The 26,444-nt window shown below is 41.3% G+C and overlaps 1 protein-coding gene across 1 annotated transcript in view; it reads left to right on the top strand.

Annotated features, from left to right (window-relative positions):
* Nucleotides 1-25,656, top strand: part of lmo7a (LIM domain 7a) — a 42,465-nt gene extending 16,809 nt beyond the window's left edge. Inside the window, exons 5-31 of the mRNA XM_079562446.1 lie at nucleotides 2,163-2,193; nucleotides 2,632-2,745; nucleotides 3,420-3,627; nucleotides 4,128-4,371; nucleotides 9,866-9,895; nucleotides 10,480-10,594; nucleotides 11,858-11,997; nucleotides 12,313-12,976; nucleotides 13,208-13,453; nucleotides 13,895-14,009; nucleotides 14,654-14,815; nucleotides 17,190-17,374; nucleotides 17,457-17,520; nucleotides 17,727-17,783; nucleotides 17,985-18,017; nucleotides 18,590-18,618; nucleotides 19,030-19,137; nucleotides 19,497-19,571; nucleotides 20,229-20,755; nucleotides 21,705-21,749; nucleotides 22,221-22,279; nucleotides 22,462-22,617; nucleotides 23,110-23,290; nucleotides 23,498-23,806; nucleotides 24,122-24,230; nucleotides 24,502-24,604; nucleotides 24,681-25,656. Of these exons, the coding sequence (XP_079418572.1) occupies nucleotides 2,163-2,193; nucleotides 2,632-2,745; nucleotides 3,420-3,627; nucleotides 4,128-4,371; nucleotides 9,866-9,895; nucleotides 10,480-10,594; nucleotides 11,858-11,997; nucleotides 12,313-12,976; nucleotides 13,208-13,453; nucleotides 13,895-14,009; nucleotides 14,654-14,815; nucleotides 17,190-17,374; nucleotides 17,457-17,520; nucleotides 17,727-17,783; nucleotides 17,985-18,017; nucleotides 18,590-18,618; nucleotides 19,030-19,137; nucleotides 19,497-19,571; nucleotides 20,229-20,755; nucleotides 21,705-21,749; nucleotides 22,221-22,279; nucleotides 22,462-22,617; nucleotides 23,110-23,290; nucleotides 23,498-23,806; nucleotides 24,122-24,230; nucleotides 24,502-24,604; nucleotides 24,681-24,703 (4,132 nt within the window). The 3' untranslated portion in view covers nucleotides 24,704-25,656. The remainder of the gene's footprint in view (nucleotides 1-2,162; nucleotides 2,194-2,631; nucleotides 2,746-3,419; nucleotides 3,628-4,127; nucleotides 4,372-9,865; nucleotides 9,896-10,479; nucleotides 10,595-11,857; nucleotides 11,998-12,312; nucleotides 12,977-13,207; nucleotides 13,454-13,894; nucleotides 14,010-14,653; nucleotides 14,816-17,189; nucleotides 17,375-17,456; nucleotides 17,521-17,726; nucleotides 17,784-17,984; nucleotides 18,018-18,589; nucleotides 18,619-19,029; nucleotides 19,138-19,496; nucleotides 19,572-20,228; nucleotides 20,756-21,704; nucleotides 21,750-22,220; nucleotides 22,280-22,461; nucleotides 22,618-23,109; nucleotides 23,291-23,497; nucleotides 23,807-24,121; nucleotides 24,231-24,501; nucleotides 24,605-24,680) is intronic.
* Nucleotides 25,657-26,444: the final 788 nt, after the last annotated feature.

The raw sequence follows: 26,444 nt of genomic DNA, 5'->3' as shown, positions 1-26,444 counted from the left end.
GAATAGGATTAGTGCAGGGGGAAAAAAGTATATTTTATTATTATTGTGTTATTAGCACATGTGATACCTGCCTTTTAATGCCTTGTAAAAAATAACAACTTGGCTTTTTCCTTTTGTTCTCTGATAAATCGGACAAAATCAGTTTATAATGGCGTCCAAATCAAATTACAGTTAAAACTGAAGTCTTCACTTGTGACTCATTAGTTACTTTCTTACAAATATTGCCTTTCATGATTATTATTGTAATATTTGCCATGTTAGCCGTCACTTGTTTTCTTGTTTGTTGCAGCCCCAGCACTGCACTGACATAAATCAGTTCCTGTGTTGTCATCTTACAGTTGGAACAAGCCCCTAAGCCGCTGCATTGGTGACATTGCACGCAGCTGTTGTTACATATGTGGCTCTTGTATTACCGCATGATAGCAGGAATGTGCAGCATGCATCAGGGCCATGTGAACAGGGTCATATTTCTCTCAGTGACACTGTTGTACTAAAGTCCTATACCGTTCTTATCACGTTTACAGCCCTCTCTAAATACCAAGCGCTTTGACAGGTACACGGTGCTCCTGTTATGGTTGTCTTACGGGATGAGAGTGGGTTTGTTTTGTTTCTCAACAGGAAACACAAGCCAGGTAAAAGTGATTTACAGACTGATGGGTGCAAAGGTCACGCTCAAAATATGACATAAGCTGAGATGCACCACTGAATATTTGCTACATGAACATCAGGAATGCACAATATGAGAGAAAAATTACATTCCTTAACTATCTTGAATATTGCAATATTTTACTAACCTTTCACTGTGCTTTCAAGTTTAAACAAAACTGTACTCCCAGTGGGACTACAAAAGGGATTTATTAAGGTAAACAAATTACTTAGTATTGCTTTAAATTGCTACATTTATTTATTTATTTATTTATTTGTTAGGGACAATGCACATTAATGAACATCTGCATTTAAACAACAAAAACAGACGTAAACATGCCGGATTATACAGGGCTAATTTACATCCGTAGTCCCTAGGCAGATACAGATAAATCAGGATAAAGAAAAATCAAGAGACTGAATAATGTGTTTGTTTATGACTGTGTTAATGTGTGTGTGTATAAATCTCAGATCAAAGACCTGATATTATATATTCTATTCTATCTTCGATTGACGTGCATGGATATTTTATATATTTATTAGGACAGGACAGTGCATGCTAACGAACACACATTGGCTTCATGCATATAAACACAGCACCCCAGTTTGTAGCCATCAGCTAATCTCTATTTGTTGTCCCGCACTCACAGCCTCAAGCACACTCAACCTGGACTTGTACATGTTTTTAGTGGTAGGGGAAACCGGAGTACCCGGAGGAAACCTACGCAGACACGCAAAGAACATACAAACCCCACACAGAAATACCCCGTCCAGCCCGAGGATCGGGACCTTCTACCGTCTAGCTGTGAAGCATGATAAGAATAATAATTTAGTGATATATAGTGCAGCTCCGACTGAGGATTATGTTGTCACATGTCATTAATGAAACTTATAACTCATAATCAATTGAATGAAACTCAAATCATGTGGTTTTAATTTTGTATTTTTGTACCTTAATTTGTAGATTTATTTATTGTAACGGATCATGCCACAAGGAGTCCCAAACTAATGGAAAAGGTTTTTGAAGGTTATATTTTGCTCCGTCTCGAAAACAACTGCCTTACCCTCTCAACATAAACAAATATGTCAAAAACATGCTCCTAATGATCAGACAGACACTCAAAGCTTTTGCAAGACGACCTAATGCATTTAAACAGATAATAACACCGTAAAGTTGTTACACTATGACTGTCCATGAACCATTAACGACTGCCATTTGCCTGTCAATCAGAAAATCAGAAGCGACGTCATTAGCAACACTTCTAGAATGTTTTAATTTGGTGTAAATTATCCATGATTGCTGTGTTGCATTCCCACACTTAATGTTTATTTGTTTTCGAGCTTGTGTATGTGTGTGTGTGTGTGTGAGTGAGTGAGTGGAGCGAGCAGTTGCCAGTGGTCAGGATTGTGCTCTGAGTTTCCAGCTCTTTCACAAACACACAGCCCTCTGTTCTGTCTGTTCTTTTATTGTCATTTTCTCTCACACTCACCACTGTTTTCTGCTCTCTCCCTCACAGAGCTGAGGAGACCAACAGGAGGCTGAAAAATGTGAGTACAAATCTAAATTCTTCATTATAAATTCCTCAATGTGTCCTTATCAAAAAGATGAATTAATTAATCGATCAGTTCATACAAAATGGACATAAAGGCTGCAAAACTGCCAAAATGTAATGTTAGTTAATGGCAAGTAGACACTGCAAGATGTATGTCATGGTCTGTTTTCCATCTGACAGGAAATTCACTGTGAAACTAGTAAAATCAATTTATTGTTTTGTCTTGGCCTTGATATTTACAGTAGTTTAGCCAGTCAAGAGCTTGGTATGTAAAGAAATACTGAATATGAAATTAGGAAATGGCTTGTATGCCTAGATTTATTTACATGATCACACTTGTCAACAACTATATCATGTTGCATTTATTTGACACTTGTTGAAATATGTCTTACTCTTAATATGTTCTTCTTCCTTTGGTCTGTGTTGTCTCTAGGTGCTGATTACCATTTACTGGCTGGGAAGAAGGGCTCAGTGCGACCCTGCCTATAATGGGCCTTACTTAAATTTGAAAGCGTTTGAGGGATTGTTGGGCACAGCACTGTACAAGGTAAACTACAATCAGAAGCTCAAATATGAAATGAGAAAACGTACTTATTCTCGATGGTACGTGCACATAGTGATGACTTAACTACAAAGTCCCTCCGAATGTTGGCCTCTAAAACCAAAGCTATGTTAAGTCATAAATGACCTAATCCCTTGACTCAACTATTTTAATCTTGTTTGCACTCCCATACAGTGTACCTGCTCTAACAGTGTAAATAGTGTGCTGTGTCTCCATACGCACACCCCCGTTGAATTTGACACTTCACTCCCATGCAGATTTATGGGCGCTGTCCCGGTGGCTCCTGTAATTTTACCAATATGATGATGGCATTAGTCCACATCCACTAATGAAGGATAAGACTGGGGCTCTTGCTGCATTGTCGGGTGTAATTTTAGGGATTTGGAGATCTGAAAAACGCTCCATTTTGTCACCGCCAACATGTTTTAGCTTGTCTATGTGTCTCCAAGGCTTACTTACTTAAAGGTTTACACTCGATGCCAATTTTAAACACTGTCATTACAGGCACGCATTGTGTATAGTGGCACTACATGTTTGACAGTCAGGACCGCCTTTGTAAACTGACAAATACTGTTTTTCATTATATTGTTGCAAATAAGAGGCCACTTAACCTGGGAGGTCTTTTGTAAATGTGTCTGTCTGTGCATTTGTCTGTGAAGGCTCTACAGGAGTCATCCAGTCACCCAAAAGACAACAGTGTTTTGCGAGACAGCGGTTTTGGAGACAGCTGGTACTCGGAGCAAGAAGACCTCCATCATTTGCGAAGCGGAGGAGGGGGACACAGGAGAGACGACTCCCTGGACAGTTTAGACTCCTTGGGATCCCGACCACACAGCATTTCATCGGATATTAAAGGAAGCAGTGAAGGCAGGTTGCAATTATGTTAAGAATTACTGAAAATGTAGAAGATAAAACAGTGTAAGACTGAAGTTACGTTTTGCCTGCGTTGCGAATGATCTAACTCTTGTTTGATTTGGGGCCACAAAGTGTTAAATCCTTCTCAAAATATTTCCCTCCTGTCCATTTGCCTTGAACTTAAAATATTTGTGAAGAGGCAAGATCTGAGCCAGAAATCTGACTCCCATATGAGAAAACAAATGCCTTATGCCATCTAGTGGTTTTCCCTGAAATATTCTGTAAAAATAAAGGTTTTGTGCTTCTGTTTTGTAATAAAACTGGGGATAAAAGTGTATTGCGTCCTGCTAACTGTAGACTATGAGCCATAGCACAGTATATTATGAGCTTACACATGAAAAAGGCTCTCTGTTGCTTTGATTTTCTGAGTAATATGTTGCTTTATTTAGCTGCTATATCACAATAAATGCCATTGTTTTTGTTTCTTACGCCCTTTCTCTTTCATGTTGCAGGATTTTGCAGTGACACAGAGCCAGAGCCAGCCTTCAGGATGGCTGACAAAGATAGCCTGAGCTACCGCCGTTCAGCTGTGCTTTCGCCTAAGACGGCCACACAGTTTAACCAGTTTCTGCCCTCTAAAGACAAGGCTTCTGGCTACGTGCCTGCTCCACTGAGGAAAAAACGAGCAGAGCGCAATGAGGACAATCGACGCAGCTTGACCAGCCCCTACACAGAAGAGGACATTCCTCTCGCCAGGTACAGATACAAACCAACACGTATGCAGCAAATGCAGCATCATATGCTCTTTACTATTTGATAATACAGCTGTTTGTTTCATCCTTTCTCATCACTGCTGTCTGTGGTGCGGTCATTTGTGTTGTGTGCTGGTTTTGTGTTGTTATCATTGACTCCAGAGCACCAAGGCTCTCCTCTGACTGTTATGTCAGTAGTGCAGACTCCTCGATGCCTGCAGCAGGGCAGCCGTGGACTTTTGAGGACAGTGGCAGTGACTCTGATCTGGACCGGCCAGACCCTGACCTAGTCCTGGATGACCTGGCCAGCAGACGCTTCCACAGCCCCACCCCTACCACCCCCACAAACTTCGCTATGCCCATCAGCCCCCTGGCAGGCAGCAGGTCCGCTGAGGCTAGGACGGGCCCATGGCCCAAAGTCAATATGAATCCTGGCTTTGTCCCACAGCAGAGTGTGACCTGCCTCAGGTCAGAGCAGCTCCAGTGTGGATATGGCATGCTTGCCTCGTGAGACAGAGCTTGTTTCGGTTTACATCAGTGATAACCATTTGCAGTTTTTTTTTGACTACTATGCTCTGTCTAACTTAGCAGTCTGCTTGGTTTCTTTCTTGGATTTTTTTTTTTTTTTTTAAGTTGCAGTGCTCCTCGGTTTCTAGGCTTGCTCAGCCAAACAAAGCATAACTTGTCAAATCAAAATTTGCCTCAAAGTTTGGTTTTGCAGCTTGCAATGGTTTGCTCCTTCTTGCATCATCTCACATGAGTTATTTTGGCAGAGATTGTTGAGTGTGAGTTGGTTTGCTGTGCTTTTGCAAATATTTCTGTGACATTTGTGGTTGGCTGTCTCTTTTGAGCAGCAGCACTGGTGGCAATGCCTGTGGACAAACCTGCTCTCCCCAGCACTCAGTAAGGGTGGACCTGCGGCAGTCTCCCGACAGTCTGGTCAGAGATCTCTACTACGACTCAGAGGACTCTGATGATGAAGTGGGCCATGCTGACCCTGTCCAAGACGACCTATATGCTCGAAAGATGGGCACTAAACCTCAGCCTCCTACTCTGTCCCATGACAAATTCCTCCCGAAGTTCTGGACACCTGAAGAGGACGTCCACATTCAGAAAATCAAACTGGGTTCTCAGAGAAGACCCTGGTACAAGAAGATGCAAGGCCTCAGGTGTGTCAGGAATGTGGGATTGAAGTACACATGAAATATTTACAGTTCTGCCAATGCATTTCTCCTTATCAGCTTACTGTACTATTCTGTGTCTAGCTATAGAACCACTGCATGCCATTTACATCACCTTAAAATGTAACAAGTAGTGCGTTTTCTCATACATTCCTCCTTTTCTTTTCCACTATCCCTTGTCTGTCGTCTGTCCCGTTTATGGTGTCTTCTGGCTGTAGCTACAAGAAATCAGGCTCCTCTTCGGACGATTCTGACTGCGACATCAGTCCGTGGCTCTCCTCTGGGCGCTCTACCTCTGGTCCTTCCCTGTCCCACTCAGATAGGCCCTCTGCAGCTCGCACCACCACCGTTGTTGTGGGGAAAAGGTCGATACAGCTGCATGACTGTGACACTGAGGGAACATACCACTAACCCAGCCGACAGAAGTCAAACTAATATCCGCTGAACTTGCTGCTTTCTAAAGGACTAATGTGAAATGATTACTGAAGATGCCTTAACATGCTTTACTTGCACTGATCTCTGAAATAAGCTGCTTCCTATTTAGTGATAAGCTGTATTTTGTTTGATGAGAATTTTCCAGATTTGATCAACTTGTTTGAATCAAATTGTTTCCCGCTACATGTCTCTTTCTCATTTTCCTGCTCTGTCATCCAGTTCACCAGCATGCACTCATCACTACTCTCTCTGTCCTCTTCTCTCCTTTTCGGACAACCTGCAGTTCCTATATCGAACCCAACTCCCCACCGCCACAGCTCCCCATGATACAGCCCCCTGTGTTAGAGCCACCTACTTATGAGTTTGCCCCTGTGGACCCCGCCTCAGGCCCCAAGCTGGTCAAATGCGAGAGATGGCCCCTCTATGGACGTAAAGATCCAAGGGAGCCCCCCGACCATTTGGATTATGACAGTTTAAGCCCTGATTTGGAGAATGACGACATGTTTGCCAGAAGGACTCTCGCTTTTCAGTCCAACACAGATTTGGCAATGATGAAATTACCCATTAGGCACCCACGCTACTCGTCAGAACCTCAGCTCAATATTGTGACTCAAAAATGCGACCGCAACAGCACAGAGGAGGAGGAAATCTTCCCCGACATCGAAGAAGACGATGTGGTTTACCGTAAGGAAAAAACCTCTCACGATCAGCGCCCCCTATCCGGAGCCCCAGATAACTACAGCCCCATGCCTATCCCAGAACCCTGGACGCTGCCCCCTGAATTAAAAGCCAAACTCCTCTGCCCCCCGTGTCCCTTGACTCTGGAAACAGAACGCAACAAAGCAAACAAACTCGAGAAAGAAATGCGCCCGGAAACGGATGACATGTTGGTTCGAAAGCTGGAGGTGTGTAATCGAGCTGTTTTGCCCAATCAGAAGGGCCCGCTTGTGCCTTCCACCTGCAGTGAGGAAGATCTCCAAAAATGGCAGACCATCAGGGAAGCCAGTCGGCTCAAACACAGAAGAAAGCTTTTGGTGGAGAGACTGGTTGCGTTAAAGACATAGATGGCGTTTAGTGGACTTGGATCTGATTTGCTCCTTGTTGCTGTGTTTTGTTTGTTGTTTATTGGTGACTGTGATGGTCATGTGGGTGTTAGCATTACATGTTATTTTGGGCAACTTTGATTTTCAGAACAAGCAAAGTACATTAAAGTACATTGAAGATCATTAAAGTACAATGACGGATATTCATATGTGGTGAACTCTTTGTCTCCTTTTCCGTGTCCATAGCCTATAATCAACATTGTACACATTCAGTCATTTGATTTAAAAAAAAAAAAAAACCTATTGCCCAATAGTTTCTTTCCCTTTAGTTCTGCTAAGGAGACTATTCATGGATAATTATTTAGAAAAGACAGTGCATAAATGGGTATCTCACTCAGATAATATAGTTTTAGTATCTGCTTATCCATTTTGATCACAATGCTACTACATTGTCCATAGGTTTTGTGTTTATCCTTCCTTTCTCTATGTTGCCACATTATTCACATATTTGAATGGTGAGATATTGTATATTGATAAAACACTGTATGCTTTCTCAATGTTTGACCTGCTGATTAGCAAAGCAAAGTATTTTTGATGTGACGGTTACATGCATAATAGTTGTGAAACAGAATAGTTATTGATCAATGCCATAAGATGCATTGGTTTGTGCTTAAAGTGTGGCTGATGAACAAAGTAATAACGGTGTTTTTGAACCTCGAATGCTATGAACAAATGCACAGTATATCTTTGATGCCTTAGAACAGTATCAAATATTAATGAATAAACAGAAGTCCCTTTGAAATGGTTTAATCTTTCTGTGATGATTTTACTGTAAAAAAAAAGAAAAGGTATGTAATATAAAAACTCAATTAGGTAACTTGCAATGTTTGTGGCAAACAGGTACACAGAGTTTCTTTAGCCAAAACAAAATGAAAACAATAGAAAAGAGCAGTGGAACGACTAATGGTGAACACATTTAAGCATCTGAAAACTTTAGATCAGTGGTTCTCAAACTTCTCACACTAAGTAGCACCTAGTAAAATATTTGACCTTCAAGAAGCACTAGGCCTAGATCAAGATCAAATCAGGACTTAACCGGGGTACAATGATCTAAATTGGACTCAAATCAGAAACTTTTTGCATTGCTAAATTATCTCTAATTTAAACGAAAAAAGTCAAAAATGTAATTGAAAGGATCCTGAATACCACCTGATAAAGCCCAAATACTACCAGTGATGCACGCACCCCAGTTTTAGAACCACTGTTTTAGAGTGAAGGTAAGTACTTTGTAGTTTTTTTTGTTTTTGTTTACTATTATAACTAAGTGGTATTATGGAGCTGTGTTACAACGCAATTCCAGTCTCTATAGGGTCTTAGCTGACAGTCAGGTACTCCAGACAAATAACTTCACACTTACATGTGATTCTCAAAGTTCAGCAACATCACAGTGTAGAAAGATTTGACTAATGAACCCGCCGATTGACTCACTGTACTCCTGTCTGTGGCGCTGATGCCGTAAGGTCCCATAGAAATTCCCCATTGCTGTAAAAGATGATGCGTCTCCATAGTAACATGAACACAAATCTGTGCCCCGGTGTTTGCACATGCTCTGGCACCCGTACCCGCAGCACACACAAAGCTGCCATTTAACCTGAGTCTGGGCCATCTGGATTTGCTTTGCTTTCTCCGTCAGTAAGTGTAAAAAAAAAAAGGCCATGTTTCCAGTGACATCACAGGCAACCTCTATAAAGGCAACATTGTTTTATTGAATCATACACGTCTGCACACTAATAAAGGTCACAGCAAGGAAACTTAGTCAGCCTTTAGAGATAGATCTATTATACGTTTGAAGATGATTATTTTTGGCCATCAAGACACATAAAGCCAAGGGACTGTTATTCATTCACTTTATTCTACACATACTCTATGCCAGGGGTCTCCAACAGGCAGCCCGCGGACCACTTCTAGCCGAGATAATTCAATCTGCCCCCTGACTTGTAGCGCACAAATTCCTAGTAGAGTATGTCAAAAAAAGAATAAGTGTCTATCCCATTCCTGAGTTATGATTTTTTTTAGAGAAATAACAAGAATGGTCACTCCAGCCACTAGGGGGCAGCCAAAATTTTAAAAAAGAAATAATTTTACACATGTCCAGCAGAGGGCACTGACATAATAAGAGATCAAGATATAAACAACACATTATAGCCATGTGGTAAATGTGCAGTCTGCCCCAGGGTGGCTGTGGCTACGATAGCAGCTTACCACCACGGAGTGTGGATGAAAAAATAATGACTACAGTGTAAAAGAAACTTGTGGCACAGGCTTGTAAAGTGCAATGCAAGTGCAAGCTGTTTTTATGAGGCTACAGTCAGGATCAATATTATTCATTTATTGAAAAAAGCTTCCTCAATGGTATATTCCCAATTAAAACATATTTTACTCCCAATGTATTTTGGCCCCGAGGGAAATCTACTTGTAGACCCCTGCTCTATTGTACACAAAGCCACAGCTGCCCTTGGGTGCCAGTCTGAGCTTTTGGGCGCTCTCACCACCACCAACCACTCACTCACCCGCTCACAAATCGTAAAGTTGACCAAGAGATACAAATAAATAAAGCTCAAGGTTTGTTCAATGAAAATTAAAAGATGATACTTTTTTTTTTTTTTTTTTCACATTTTTCCCAGGATAAGATCTATTCACGCCCAATAGCCTTCAGAAAGCTGGCTACTGTCTTTATGCGCTCTCGAGTCTACGAGTGCTCCATAAACCCCCTTGTTTTCACTTTCCCGGACACTTGAATTTATCTGCCTTGTTTGTGGTTCTCTCTTCATTTTTATAGACAGCTCCCAAGACAGGACAGTCTCGAAGGGTGAGTTGATTCGGCCTCTCAGGAATGTGGCACGTTTGCATTAAAGGCCCTTGGCTCTTCAGTGGCACCCTTCTTCGCCTCTTGTGTCTCTCCCTTTGCTTTTGACGCTACACTTCTCCCTCTCCAGCTGCTAAACGCTGACACGTAACGTTGTATATTGTGTGGCACGGGGCCAAGTTCAAGGGGAGGTTTATTGCTTGACAAAGCCCTATTGACAAAGCAACAAAGTGGAAAGACGCACAGAATGGCTGTGCACTGGGTCAGATGGCTAGAGTGCAGCAGGGAGAGCTATGACTTGAAGTTCACTACTCACTTGTTGCACTTGTGATACCCTTATGATTTCTGTGTGATAGTTTGCTGGTCGGTGAGGATGCAAAGTCTCTTTTTATGTTAACTTTTTCCATAACCTGGGTTGTCTATGGTATGCGTTTTTTTATTTTTATTAACAATGGTTTTCCTGACGCTTGGTTTGCATACTAATGGTTTACTACTAACAAGTGATAACATGTTTCTGATGGGCATGCTCATTTGAAGTCCCGCTAACTTCCATGAGTTACTGTTTTCTAATCATTCTCTGTCCTTAGGAGCAAATCCACAAGTGATATTGACATGGACCTGAGTGCTGCAAGACAGGTGCGCTATGAGGAGTTAGAAAAATACCGGGACCACATAAAGAAGACTGAAGATGAGTGGCAAGATGTGAGTGAATGCCTTCAACTTGTTGGAAAAATAACAGTTGTCCTACAGTTATTTAACCTCTTAACCCCCACCTTAACTGAGCGCATTTTCTCCAGCTTAGCTTTACCCAAATCTAAAAGCTTCTTGACTGGAGAGCCTTATTTAAAAGCTAAGACCGACGAAATTCATTGTAGCTTTTTTGTTGTGTTGTCGCCGCATTTATATCACATTTATGAAGCGACTTTGTCATGTTTTTGTCTCTCTTTTGATGTTTTTTTGATGTTGTGTTTTTGTGGCTTTTTAATGCCTTTTTGTCATTTTTTTCATCACTTTTTTGTTGTGTTTTTGTCGCTTTTTTATTGTGTTATTGTTGCTTTTCCGGCACATTTTTATTGCTTTTTTGTCACTTTATTGTTGAGTTTTCAGGAGCTTTTAGATTTGGGTAAAGCCAAACTGGAGAAAATGAGCTCAGTTAAGGTGGAGGCAAAGAGGTTAAAATGTATTTTAAATTGTTAAGAACTATATATTTAAGAACACTTTTGGGAGTTTTTTTTGTTTATATTTGTTAAGGCTTAGTCTGGACATAGGGCGAAAGGGGGTAAAAAGAGGGCCAGCCTCAACCACTCAACAACTGGCAATGAAATAACTGCAAAATTTGTGGTTTGCACCTTTCACATTGCAGCCCTAACAATAAGGATTTCAATAAATTAGTGAGTAATCTTTCAGCCTTGGTTTGTGGTCATATGCTGCTAAAGAAGCAATATTTGGATTATGTTGGGACGGTTGGTAGAGCAGTGCTGCCCTCTGGCTAAAGGGCAGCAACCTGAAATCTTTGGTTAAAGGCGTAATGTCTCTGTAAACTAAAATAGAAAAGAAAAGCACGCAGAGAAACACTCAGAAAAAGCTTGCTAAAATTACAAACACATCTGATTTTAGAGCCAGATTATGATATTGTGCGTCAGCAATTAATTGAATTTAGCTGTGTTTGACTGGTTTGTAAGGAGCCTAAATAATGAAGTCTTAAAGCAGCATTTAGGTCATACAGTCCCCAATACTCCAGGGAGGAGAGCCGGGAGGAGCCTAGAGCACACAAATAGAACACCTTCAAAAGTAGCCCTTTTTTTTGGTCCTCTCTCTTTTCTCTATTCACAACTTATCGCTGCCTGCACACTGTAAATCCACTCAATGCAATGCAGCGCTGTCTGCCTCATTCAGTGTGTTGACTCAAATTCATTTCACGCAAAGAATGAATGGCACGTTGTTGTTTTTGTTTGTTTTTTCTAGGATCTAAGTAAATGGAAGAACCGGCGCAAAAGTGTCAACTCTGATATTGTGAAGAAAAAAGTGGAGCGAGAGAAGATAGAAGAGATCACGTACGGCGGTAACAGGAAATCCAAGACCTTCAAGGAGATGCAAGAGGACAGGTTAGTCAAATCATAGCCGTTAGCCATTAGTGGTTAAGAACATCAATCTAATTCTCTCTAGCCTTTAAATTAAGAATCTGTTGTTTTACTTTTATGCTTATGGGCTCTTCTGACAGAGACGGTAAGACTAGTTGCTGGTTCATTGTCATAGGAAAAGTCATTGAGTCAATCGTTTCCCATTTTCACTTCATCTCAGTGTACTGTCATCTTTTTTTTTTTATCTATGAATCTGTTCAAACCCTGCACCTGATTGACATTTCTTTATCTTTATTTTGCACATCTTTTTCCTATGTCACATCCTTATCTGGTCATCAGACAGACCAAACGGCAGAGCTTAGGCAGTCGACTGGGATCGTTATCTTACTTGGATGACGAGGACGTGTTTGAAAAACCTGCATTGACCTCGCGCACCACTTACACCAGGAGCCACACTGTTGACACTCCGTACTCTTCCTCCTTCTCCACGCTCCCGAAGCCTGCTGCGAAAGAGGACGAACCTCTGGCAGCTTCCCCAGCGACTGGCAGAGCATCTTCTCCCACACCCTCAAAGGAAACAGTGGACAGATCTGCAGACAGGAAAACAACAGTCACTTCTACAGTCACTTCTGCAAGCTATAGTTCATACCAGCGCTCCCCATCTCCACCAGCTGCACAGCACAGTAGCTCACTAACCAGCTCAGTGGAAACAAGGAAGACCACAACTGTCACCTCCTTGCTAAAGCCTGAGCCCAGGGTGCAAGAGCCAAAGAGCCCATTGTTGGTGCCACAAACTGAGGTCCCCTCTGTTAATTCACTGTTCAAACAGCCACAGCAGCCGATCCCAATGGAACCCAAGCCTCCAGTAGTGTCTAGAGTTTCAGCCTCACTGCCCAGGAGCTACCAGAGATCAGATAGCGCCAGACTAACCTCAGTCGTAGCACCAAGGCCCTTCCCAGGATCCCAGGCCACCCGCCTCTCCTCTCTCTCCAGAGCCTATACAGTGAGTATTTAAGTAAATTGCGTAAATATCAAGAATACAATAGAATACAGAATTTGCCTTCTATCTTCTGCATATGCAGGTCTGAATAAATGCAGTACTGCATCATCTGCATCATACATCACTACTTATTAAATCATGATTTATTGCATTGTGTATTGTGTTTTTGATTGTAAGGTATTATTCTTTCTGTATTTTATTATTAAATGTTCTAAACCACTTGTTTCTGTGCAGACTGATGACTCTCGTAAACCAGTGAACGGTGATCTTGACACTACTAAGAAGTCGTCTGTACCGAGCCGCTATCATCAGTTCATGACCTCAGAGGATGAGGCCCAGTCAAGCTCCGCCCAGAGCAGTGAAGGCGAGGATGACCAAGAAGAGAGCACAGAAAAGGTTGTTACCGAGAGCAAATCAGCGGCTGAGGAAATCACGAGTGAAACGACAGTCATCTCGGCTCCTGTTAAAGACAGTAGCCAGGTCAGTGAAACACAGTAGGACTAAAGCAAGATTAAAGATAAATGAACAATTAACTTCATATGGATGGGATTTTAATTATTTATTAATGAGACCATTAACATTAATACTAATTTTAATCTATACTTCTGCGTATGCCCTCAAGAGTTTGTGTCAAATCAATCAAATGTCTCTTGAAAAACTTCTCACCTCAAGAATATATTTTCAAAGTGGCATAGAGTGATGGAGTGAAGTTACTTTGTAAGTTTGCAGGGTTTTATCAAAGTTCACTGAATATTGTAATTGCTTCAGCAACAGCTGGTGAGACATAAAACATTTATGGCTTGACTGTCAGCAGAAACACACACTTCTCCGATGATTGTCACTGTGTAGTCACCGTGTGAGCTAATTTGTCTAACTACTTGTGTTTGCTCTGGACTTTCTATTGTTATTGCCTGGCTTTAGGAGAGCTTTTGTGAGATGAGGATAAGCCTGAACCAGAAACCCAACAGCAGCAGAGACTTCGGCTTCCAGTCTGCCTGGGATTCAACAGGTGCACGAGTCACGTCAATTGCACCAGGTAATCGCATCATGACACATTGTAGATTTCTTGTTTTTTCATTATAATTTAGAATGCAATTCACATTTTCCCGTATAAAAGCAAGTCCTTGCTTTTATACGTTTTGTGGCGTAGGTTGCTGCGTAGTTATTCCAAACATTATTCCTTGTCCTTGCCCTTAAGAGAAAATGGAACAAAAAGAACGCTAACATATACTGCCTGATCTGTAAAGGCCTTTTCAATATGTGTGCAATGCATAGATACAGCACAATGAATATAAAGCGGCAGCACAGGCCTTGGCTCGGGTACATTTTACATTGCGACTATGCAGGTTAGCTGTCAGCTGCTTTTCCAGACCACTGCAGTGCCGATGCCAGGCCTATGTAGGGCAGCCTCTATATGGGTCAGATCTGCTGGGTCTGCTCTCTCATTCTTCAGACGGTTTCCCTTTAGTACACGATGGTGAAATGTATATACACTGCACACAAAATGGTTAGAAAACACTGTCTTCCAAGTATGCTTTTGTTCAGGACAGAAGATGCCAGCTTAAAATGTAAAGCAAACAGACCAGATCAGTAAAAATGACGTCTCACAGTTTTTTCCACCTTTACAATATGAGCATTGGAAGCAAAGACCACAAAGCAATCGCCCATTGTGTTGAACAGGAAGCTCAGCAGAAATGTGCCAGCTTCAGGCCGGAGATGAGGTGGTGTCGGTGAACGGACACCAGGTGGCAGGCATGAGCTACACATCATGGAAGACCCACATGGAGGAGGCATTGCAAGAGGGCAGTCTGGTCATGGACATAAGGCGTCATGGCAAGAACAGTGAGTCATCTCCGGCCTCTGTACTTAAAGTGCTTTTCGTGGAGTCAAAGTGGGAGTCTGGCTCTTACAGGTGAACTGAGGGTTACATTCTCGGGCTGACAACATTGCTCACTCTCCACATATTACTAAACAGTTTTGACACCCTAAATTGGTCCGTAAACTATTGTTAAATCAGCCATGAATGATTCCCTTGACAGCTAAACGGTGAAGGTTTGCCAACGGTTTTTGCCAAAGGCTTGCTGCTATTTCTCTGATCTTGTGTGGGTTATGCTTACTAATAATTTGGTACAACATAGTAATAGGATTGAAATAGCATGGTATCTAGTGCAATAAAGTGGTAAGAAAGTAATTACAGAGAAACAAAACACACACCTAACCCTCTTGAATTTCTCCTGTGGGGATGAATATTTGTATAATTTATCTATCTAATTTATTTTATGATAATATGAAAAATCATAGCTCTTACCCAGAAAAATGACTGTCAAGAACCAGGAAACACAGACAGTATTTTCTTGGTAATAACATGGTGCTAAAAGCGTTTTCCTTTTTTACCCCTAGTTACCACGCTATTTCCATGCTGTTACCATGCCATTACTGTGCTGTAATGTAAAGTGCCGCCTATTATTTTCACAGTGTGTTCCATGTGCATTATATTCTTTATATGGAGTGTTATTTGCAGAGAATATACACCCGGCGAGCCCGTAGTTCCCTGTGAGAGTGAGCTTCTGTGTCTCAGTGTTATAAAACAGGCTTACTTGTTCCATGTACGTCAGTCTCAGCTTACAAAAATAATAAACCACCCAAAGTAGCTCACTCGAACTAACACGCAGAGCTTGTTAAAATGTTCAAATGTCGGTGAGCCTGTTTGCCACACTGCGTTAGTTTTTAAACTTTACTAGTGTGCATGGCTGAGAAGGTGGTTTCTCTGGTTCTCACTGCTGGTCCTTTTAACAACACTTTAACCCATCCCTTTCTTATTAGCGGTGCTCAAATTTAGATGTGTGGGGGTTTCCGATGTGTACTAATCAGGCATAACAGAGTGACCACGCGCAGGATTGGTCACACATGCCGGAGATTTTGCCTTCATTGTTTGCTTCTGTTCATGAGCAACAAGTGAATGTTTTGTCCTCAAATTATAACATTTAGAAAAATGTAGCGCAGAGCTAAAACACTTCTTAAGTGCCTTTTTGGAAAATTAAAAAGGGGGTATTATGCTTTTTTCAATCACATAGCACCAGTCTATATCACACTACAATGATGACGAAATCTTCTGTTGGTCTGTAAATGCAGTAAATTAGAATAACTGCCTTGTATAAAATTGCTCTCTCAAAATGGCTGTAGCAAATGTCTTGAAATAGGCCTCTGTCTCTTTAAGAACCTCTGAGCCTTTCCGACACGCCCCCTCCACACGCTGTCTGTGGCATCAGTGGGGAGGGGGCTCTGCTGAGGAGCAGTGGTTGGTTACTCGGCTGGTGACGAAAGCTCGGAGGCGTCTCCAGGAGGTGGGGGCGTTCCTAGGAGGACTCAGGCAAACCTATCCCTAAAATGGCTGCCATCAGAGTTTTTACAGATTACTCAAAAATACATGAATGTGCCAATGCAACACTTCAGGCACGTTTTTAATGAGGGAATGACATAAAAACATGATGTAAAGCTTGAAAAAGTCAATTTTGCATAATACCCCCCCTTTAAGATTATTAGCCATTCATTTCTGTTATTCAATATTCAACAAGATTTTTTTTCCTTTGCTCTCATTTGCTTTCTTACTGTATTCAGGCCGATAAAGTTCCCGGCAAGCAGCTGACTTCTCTGTATTGACACATTTTCCATTGTTCATAGCTTCTTCTTGTAGGGTCAGCAGAGATATAAATATTTCAAATAAAAAATGTGACTTGAATGTGAAAAAATCTGAGGACTCACAAGTCACTTACAAGTCAAAGCTGTAATGCAGACTTAGAGAAGTATTTTGCTACATTCACACAGTATTTGTTTGTTTGTCTCCTGCCGAAGTGCTCTGATCTGTATTTCCTGGATATTTTGCGAAATAGTTAGAAACCTCTGCATTTTAAACCATTAAGGCATTTAAGAATTTGTCAGCATGCTGTTAGCTAAACATGGACAGAGTAAGAGAAACAGTTCCCATTGCCACCAGCAGAGGGTGCTCCAACCAAACAATGAGACGCAGGCAAACTTCTATACACAGAAGTTGTATAATACAGAACACAAGCACAGGTGTCCAAAAGCAGGTTAGCGCCTTTAAGATGAGCAAAAGAAGGTTAAAGGTCACGATGTTATGCCTGATTGATTTACAGTACAGCAGAAAACATATGGTTTGTACATATATTATCTTTGCCATTGCATTGCCCGGACGCAGACTGGGAGAGAGACCAGCCTTCCCTGCCATTTAAAAGCCATAAGACCATCAATCTGACCAGTACGGATCATCCAACATTTCTAGGTGCTCCTGAGTCTAAGGTGTTTAACTCCAGCCTGGATTTCACGTCACACAGTTCCACCAAGATAGAGCCGGTCAAGGACGGCATCACGCACCCGGTTATTGTAAGTCGTCCAGAGCCTCCTCCCCTTGTATTTTGTTCATTTCCCAGATCTATTCTAATGATTGTGTCATGTCTCTGCCCAGGACGTGGCATCCAATGGACTTAATGGCAGTCTCCGAGAAGGGCCGGTGACCATGAGGAACAAAGGTAGAGAGCAGCGCACTCACACAATCAGAAAGGTTACAGAATTGATCTTGGGTACTGTTCGAAAGACTGCATACTGAACACTCAGGGGGGGAACCTTGCTGACTCGGAAATAACATAGCTATTGGACAACTCGCTGAACTGTTGGATTTGCTGTAATGTGCGGTGAATCTTTATTAAGCGCATTGTTATTTGTTTTTTTCATGTAGAGTCAGAACCCATATCTTTGAAAAACTTAAAAAGAAGATCTGAGTTTTTTGACATGGGTAAGGTACACTTTTAGGAAACATCAGTAGTTTGAGGGCTGAGGTCTCTGTGCTTTGTCTGTTGCTACTTCTGCGAATCTTATGGGATGCAAACTGTGTTCACTGCATGTTCAATCGTGAAAGGAAGTGACCCGTCCTTGTCTGTATTCTGTGGGCTAATTCTTATGTCTGACCTTATTGCATTGCATCTTCCCTCCTCAGGGTCCAATATCAGTGCGCTGGCCTACCTCTGTGGTAAACAGGGCTGTGTGTGCTGTGACCAATGACCTTTGCTTGCCAAAATCAAGAGACAAATACATGCTGGATAAAACAAAATAGTTACAAAATTACACTTTACTTTACAGATATTCAAAATACCATTGGATGTATTTGTCTTTTGTTCAAATCTGAATCTTGTCGTGCTGTTCACACTGTTCACTTTGCTGCCATTGATGTGGGAAAATGGATCGACTTGCATGTGCCCCCACTATCACTGTACTTGTGCATGACTTCCTCGTGTGTTTCCGGCATCTCGTTTGATCCTCTTCTTTCTCACAGTCAATCAACCTTTTCTGTTTGAAACTATTGCCTCAAAAAAATAAATGTCACCTCATCTTAAATAAGGAGACCTAATAGCTCATATTTTTTTTGATTAATTTCCCTTTAGTTGCTTGGGGCCTGTTTTGATTTTAAATGTCCTTTCGCATAAATGATGGCTACATCCGAACTATCAGAGTCAAATCGTAATGTGTTTGACAAAGTATGTAGCCTCAGGTTTGACTTTGCCTGTGCATGCCCGATTTAACTGGAGTATTTCTCTCTTGAAGGAGGAGGAGCTGAGCCTGTAATGCCAGATGTAAGTAGCAAACGAGTTAGGAGATAAGTGCCATTTAAAAGACTCATCGTATGCTTATGAATTTCTCTCTACATAGCAACATTTTTATTTATAACCAGATCTTTTTCAGTGCCAAACTCATTCCTAACTTTCCTAAGATATTTGTCAAATCAAATTCTTCGAGTTTAAAGACAGATTAAACAACTTTCCAGGGTCACATTCACAGTAATGCTAGAAAAGTAGCCTGTAAATTCATGAAATGATACAAATGCTTTATAATTAGATGCACAGTGTTTTACCAAAAATGCTTGAGTTTACGATATACTAAAGAATGACCAAACACATACTGTTACATTACTAACAAATCAGGTAAAATGCCTTTAAGGGAAATGAAGAAAATCTGATGCTGAAAACTTTGCCTCTTGTTGTCAGATACCTGTTCCTTCAATTGCTCCATCCTCAAGTCGTTGGTCCTGGGACCCAGAGGAGGAGAGAAAACGTCAAGAAAAATGGCAAAAAGAGCAAGAGCGCCTCCTACAGGTATCACTGATAACAAAAATGTTGGTGTATTCTCAGCTAAGGTTTTGCACTTTAGTGCAAAAGTTTGCCCAGAACTTAGAAAATGTAGAATAATCCTGACCTACACTAAAGTTAAGTGTCTGTTTATGAAAATAATTTATAAGGTCTAAAGTGGAAGCAGTGCGCTGTTGTTGCCAGACAGGGCTTTTAATTGTATGCCCAGGAGAACAAAGCTCTGGGTTACCCTACAGTTTTCTATTCTTCCAGTTTCTTCAATCAATTTGGAATTTTGACTTCAGTTGAAATCTAGTTCCGACGCTACATACAGCGTGCTCCTATCATACATAATGACATAACGTTGTTGTGGGTTTTTGTTTTAGGAAAAATACAAACGTGATCAGGAAAAACTTCAGGAAGAGTGGCTCAAAGATCAGCAGGAGCTCACTCAGCAGAAGGTGAGTGCTCTTTACAAAAGCCTTTGTGGTGGATTTGCAACGCAGCTTTGTGTAGCTTCATCAGTTTGGAGAACATTAAAATAGAAATGAATAACCTTAAAAGTCATTTCTTTGCCCCTGTCCCGAAGAGAAATAAACAGAGAATGATGAATGAATGTACACAACTCATTAGCTTCACATAATTTCAGTAATTTGGTTTTCTAATAGCACTGTGTACTTTGTGAAGTGCAACAAACACCTGAACAAATTAATTTCCCAGGTGCGAGTCTTTTCATCTTGTTGATAGAGTCTATAATTACAACCCCACTCAGCCCCCATGAACCTAAGTAAACCAAAAGGCAAGCAGCCATGACTCATAGCACGAGCTTGTCTAAATATATGCAAATAGCACAGCTAAATGTTATGCTGTAATTATATGCAGTCAGAGAAGATGTGATACTTTCTTTTACCTCTTTTCCCATAGAAACCCTTAGTGAAAGTGAAAGCAGAACAATACTCAGTTTGAATTACACATGACACTTATTTCGCAATAATAATCTGTCTGAAGTTTCAAAATGCCTGCCGCCTCAGGACATGTGCTGAGTTGCTTAATATTTGATGCTGTTGATCCAGAGTACAGAAAAGGTCAAACACTTCCTCTGTGCTTCTCTGCGGCAGCCGGCGAGCCTGGAGGTCAACAACCTGAGTGCGGGCCCTCACTCTCCCCTGTCACCCGTCGGCCAGCCCCTCAGCTCACTGTGGGAGGAGCAGGAGAGGAGGAGGAAGGAGGAACTGGAGCAACGAAGGCAGGCGGACGAGCGAGAGCTTCAGCGTCTGAGGGAGGAGAGGCAGAGGAGGGAGCAGCAGGAGGAGGAGGAGAGGAAAAAGAGGGAGCAGCAGGAGGAGGAGGAGAGGAAAAGGAGGGTGCTGCAAGAAGAGGAGGAGAGGAAATGGAGGATGCTGCAAGAAGAGGAGGAGAGGAAAAGGAGGGTGCAAGAAGAGGAGGAGAGGAAGAGGAGGGTAGAAGAGGAGAAGAGGAGGCAGATTGAAGAAGAAGAGAAGGAGTGGCAGAGGAGGAGAGAGGAAGAGGAGAAACAGAGGAGGAGGAGAGAGGAAGAGGAGCGGAGGAGGAGAGGAGAGGAACTAGTGGAGCAACAACGCAGAGAGAGGGAGAGGGCCCTGGAGCAACAGCAGCAGCAGCAATGGTCAGCCTTCCCCAAATACATTTTCTACTTTTGCCTCTCGTCACACTATAAACATGCCATTGATGTTGTGTGTCGTCAAAGCCATACTAACAGTCGGAAGGCCCAGGCTGGGGTCGGCCCTCAGAGGGATAGAGAAAGGCGAGGGGGTTGATAATGAATAAAACTGTGACACAAGACCTGATAATAAATAAATAAATAGATGATTTGGGGGTCATATAGATTTGAGCTTAAATTTTGTCTGATAGAGTTTTTTTGAAAAAATACAGGTCAGAATGCCCAGAATGCAGGAACTTACAGGTGTTTAAAAACAAAGCAGATAAAAGCTGCACTGTGCTGCAATTACTTTAACTTGCATGAAAAACAAAACTAAAAGGTTGTTATAGATTTAAACCCTATGCAAAAAAAAAAAAAAGAGAGAGAGAGAGAGAGAAAACGTAATAAAATACTGAGAAATAGATTCATTTTGGGGAGTGCTAGAATCTACCTTTTCCAAGACATATCTTATTGTACACTGTAGTGGTTTATCAGTAAGTGATGTATTAAAATGCAATGAACAATCCGTCCACTGGGTGTCTCAGGGTGGTTCCAAGCCTGTGTAAATGAAAGTAATTCCATGAAGGGCAGAATTACTGTATAATAAGCTAGAGGTGAAAAGGTGAAAAAGAAAGAAAGAAAAAAAAAGGCCTTATGCAAAAGAAAAAAAAAACATTGATGTGGAGCCATTAGTGAAAGAAACAATTAGCCCCAGTACGTGACAAAGCAATGTATTGAAGTATTCTTCTAATTGCGTTGCCTCTACTGCAGTACTAGCCTTGTACTAACCTGCTGATGCTTGTGCTTTATTTGTTGCTCATATGTAAAACACAATAACATGCATGTGCTTTGTTCTCCATCATGTGCTCTAACTCTCGCCTCATCTCTGTCCAATCAACCATCAACTTCACCACAGGGCTGGTAGCTCCCATGTCCAGCCGACAATGTTCTTTGCAGACAGGTTGGTATGCTGCACAAATGCCTGTCTCTGTCAGATAGATTAGAAGAGTTATTTTTTGCAATATATCGTTTTTGGATATGGATAACGCATCTCCTAACATTGCTATAGATTGTACAACCCCAGTACAAGGGCTTTCCACTGCTCCATCCACACTTCTCTACAGACGTTTCTCTTTGCAAATCCTTGCTTTGGGAACGGCACCAAACCTCCCACATACATAATACCACGGAGACACACCACTCACAATCGTTCTAAAAACAGACTCATGAACACATTTTAAAAACGATGTTCTTTCATATTTAGCAATAAAGAGCTCACAACCATTTTGCATTTATTGGTATTTAGTTTCTGACAGCTGCAGCTACTATTTTGGATTCGCCCTCTCTAACTGTATGTGCTTGAATGGCAAATATAGTAACAAATAAACTGTTTTTTATAACAAATTTGTAACTGTCCATGCATCTTTTACAGCCGGATGAGGTCTAAATCGTCTCCTCAGCTCGACGAAGAAGAGAGACCTCAACAGAGAAGTTAGTTTTTAGAATATAAATTTCCCACATTTATACACGTTATCCGTAAAAAAAAATATTTCTTTCAGATTTCAATATTATATAAAGGCACAAGTTCCTAACATTTAAACAGTTCCTGAATGTTTTCAATATGAGGTGTATGAATTGTATACCATAACAGTCCTTGCTTACATGGGGCGCAGGTGTGCCCGTGCAGCCGGGGGGCATGGCTCACTGGCTGCTGCAGGAGCGTGCGAGCGAGCGCTATAAACAGGCTGAGAGTCAAAGAGCAGCTTCAGAGCTGGAGATGGAGAGAAGAAACATTCTCAATGCCATGAGATATAGAGAGCCAGAGAGAGGTGGGCTCCAACTAAAGCACAATCTCGGCACCCAATGACAAATCGAATAAATCCTGAACCCGTGACTTGATTGGTTCTTGTGTCAATAACAGCGTAATTGCAAGATTCAATTCCTTGGAACGTGTTTGATTCGTAAGACAGAAAACAAATGAATCAATCAGTTGACGAAGTAAGAACTTAATCATTAGCTTGATTGAAACGGCCTCAATTCAATATTTTGGATTTAGCTTAAAGGCCCTGCACCTGATTTTATTTTTCTTTACAAACAATGAATGAAGAAGGGAGTGAGTTAAATTTTAAACAGTTTGTTGTGGTCCAAACCAATTCCTAATACTGGATGATGACAAAACAAATTTTATTCAAGTCGTTGGGGCAAAAAATGGGTGCATGACCTTTAATTACACCTGCAATGAAATAAAAGCTTGTTGATTCAATACAAATGACATTTATTTTAAGTTGATGTGTTATTATCTGAAACTGCTTTGTGTGCAGTGGTGGGGAGCATGGTGGCTCAGAAGGGTGGACAGTCACAGGCCGAGCTGGAGCGTCAACAGCTCCTCAAAGAGATGAAGAAGAAGACGTCCCTGCTTACGGACAGCAGCTGGATCCGACAGCGCTCCGCCACCACCAGCACAGGCACGAGCAGGGAGAGCGAGGGCGCTCCCATGCGCAGGTAAAACCCCCTTACATACACTAACAGGGAAGGGTTACTAATGGTTGTTGGCCTGGTGTACTTGCTAAAACCTGCTAAAAGTGTTTGGCTGTGTTTGTTGGCTGCCAGTTCTGTGTTGGCGAATTGGGTGAAACCAAATTGATAATGCCACACATTCTGATCGCAGCCAAACGGTTGTACTAACTGCTAACATGCAACGCTTTGCAGAGGTGAATCTCTTGACAACTTGGATACCAACAACTACAACTCATGGCGTTCTTCATGGACACCTAGGACCAACTCGCAAATCCCAAACTACTTGCGCCCTCAGTCTGCCCTCTCAGGGAGCTCCTCCTCTTATGGTGGCTGGTCCGGAGCACTCCCTCGCTCTTCCACTCTTCCTTCTTCGTCCTCTATGGGCTCTTTGCGAGGCGGGACAGGGACCCCCTCTTCCCGACAGACTCCCTCCCCTTCACTGTCCTCTCCATCACCCACTAGATCTCCAGAGCCTCTGGCTGACTTCCAACAGCGCAGCAGGTAAAATTAGCTTCAACTACTGCCCAACGCTTGGTTGTCTTCAAGGTTCTAAGTGGAACAAGTTAAAGAACAGACACAAAAGCATAATAGGTTGATGACCCACCTCATTCCTAACTTCCTTGCAAATTAGTTTAGAAAAGAATTTACAAGCACATATGAACATCACAATCCGTACGCCTCATGTTCCATTAAGAATCTTCTGGATTATGCTGTCATATGTAAACATATCATTGTGTTTGTGTGTGTAACCATCCATACATGCTCTGTGCATGTGTGCTCCGCTTTAACATCACCACTTTACATTTTGTAATCCAGGTCAGTGAGTGGAAAGAAAATCTGTACATACTGTGACACTCCATTGGGGAAGGGAGCAGCCATGATCATCGAGTCACTGGGGCTGTGTTATCATTTGGGTTGCTTTAAGGTGAGACGCCGGATCCTTCCAGGACGCTGGAACATCTCAGCTGCACAAGGCCTATCCAGTTTCTGAATAAATCACCTATGTTGCTTCTCTCTGAGCCCTGTTCTGTATCTGTGATGCTTTTTTAGTTTTTCCCTTGAAGTTAAAATGCACCTTTCTCCCATGTATTCCATAAACTTCTCTCTTGTCTGCCTTGGTCCCTCTCTGCACTTAGTAATTTAAAGTTATCTTTCAAAATGGCATGTTTTAACTCAAGCTTGTTGTGACTTTTCAGTGCTTCGATTGTGGGTCGGGCCTTGGCGGGTCAGAAGCCGGTGCAGAAGTCAGAATACGAAATAAACAATTATACTGCAACAAATGCTACATGCGATTCAAAAGTAAGTGGCACACTGTTTGTATAGACTCATTTGATACAAATACCGGTATGTAATGCATTTATTTTGTGTTTTGTAGCTAGCCAACCCACCTCCATGTGATGTGACCGTACTCCAACAAATCGATGAAGAGACCATGTGTGATAACCCATGAAATTTAAGCCATAGCTCATAGTTCAGAGATATCAGTAACTTTGGTCTTAACCGTTTACATACTGCATTTAATTTCTTTTATCTTAAGGGTAAGCTTGCTAGGATAATATCTGCTTTACCTCTATATAAGTATTAAGGATGTATAAATTGTTGTGCATGCGACAGAGATTTTAGCTGGTTAACCATTCAAGCAATAAATTCTTTCTCTGTAATAACAAGGCAGATACAGGCGAAACTTGGAAAATTAGAATATTGCTAAAAAGTGCATTCATTTCTGTTACTTAAACTGTGAAACTATTATATGATAGACTCATTACAAAGTGAGATATGTATAGCCTTTATTTGTTATAATTGTTACAATTGCTTCTAATAATTCCAAATTAAAAATCTCATAAAATTAGAATAATGTGAAAATGGACTGTAAGCCAGAATCATCACAATTATAACAAAGGCTTGACACATGTCACTTTGTAATGAGTCTATATCATATATTAGTTTCACATTTTAAGTTGAATTACAGAAATAGATTAACTTTTGAATGATACCTGATTTTCCGAGTTCCACCTGTATATTATTAGATTTTATCGACAGATATTTAAAAAAATGAATCAATTAGTTTACAAAACATGTATTGAGATGATCCTCTTCGTCATCCATCTCCGTTATGGTATTCATATTTTTGTTGACGAAGAAATTGTAAAGTTTTTGTGCCTTTTGTTTTAAACAGGGAAGCGTCTTGAAAAAAATATATATTTAAAATGTTCTTTGACAGTCTGCACTTGCTCAACTTTTCACTGATTTAAGAAAGATTGTAACAGTTTTTGTTTTGTTTTTTCATGTAAAAAAATATTGTGCTAAAATAAGGCAAAATTATTCTTTTGTAAATAAAATTGCTTAATACTCATTGTATAGTTCAGACATTTTTTGTCAAAGTTACATAACGGTTTTGCAGCGTCTTTCCCGGTTTGGGATGCAAAGATCCAGTGGCTCTGTAATCACAAATTCCTTCCCATCATTTGTGCCTGTGTCTGTCCCTCCTCTGCTCACTCATAATGAAAGGAATTTCAATGAGATTTTGTTGCATGGTTCAGAGGACATGCCTGCTCTGCCTGCTCTAAAGCCAATTTGTCATGCATATTTCATTTTGGCGTGCATGCATTACATTTGATTACACTTTGATAAGCTATTTTTGTAATGTATTCCGTCACTGTTTCACCAAACGCCATCTTCCTAAGCAGTCAATGAATATTCATACAGAACCTGAGTAGAAATTCCTCTTCATGCTGAACTCTCAATCGCTTTTTAAACAAGGTGACGAGCCCCTGCTTCCTATAAATAGGAGATGTATTCATTTGATAGATGGATTTAGGCAGGACTTCATTGGCAGGGGTTTTGAACGAGGAGGCGGTGGCTCCGTATTCAAAACTCCCTTCAGTCATCATACATTTGCAGATAATTTCTCTTCAGTTTTCATTGACGGATGGATACATTTTTATCTGAATGAATAAAAATCATGCGAAGAGCCAACTTTGCGTTTTGCTTATGCCATGTTATTTATGATAATTGGCTGGAGAACCAAGGACACACAGGCCACACTCAGAAGGACTGAGGGTCAGTTTATATACATTTTAAAGGTGAACTACTTTGTAAATATGACTAAATTACACTAAACAAGTACAAGTTTATGCAT

Source organism: Gobius niger, assembly GCF_951799975.1.
Source record: "Gobius niger genome assembly, chromosome: 9".
NCBI lineage: Eukaryota > Metazoa > Chordata > Actinopteri > Gobiiformes > Gobiidae > Gobius > Gobius niger.
The sequence above is the reverse complement of the archived record's forward strand: the minus strand, read 5'-3'. Positions and strand labels throughout refer to the sequence as shown.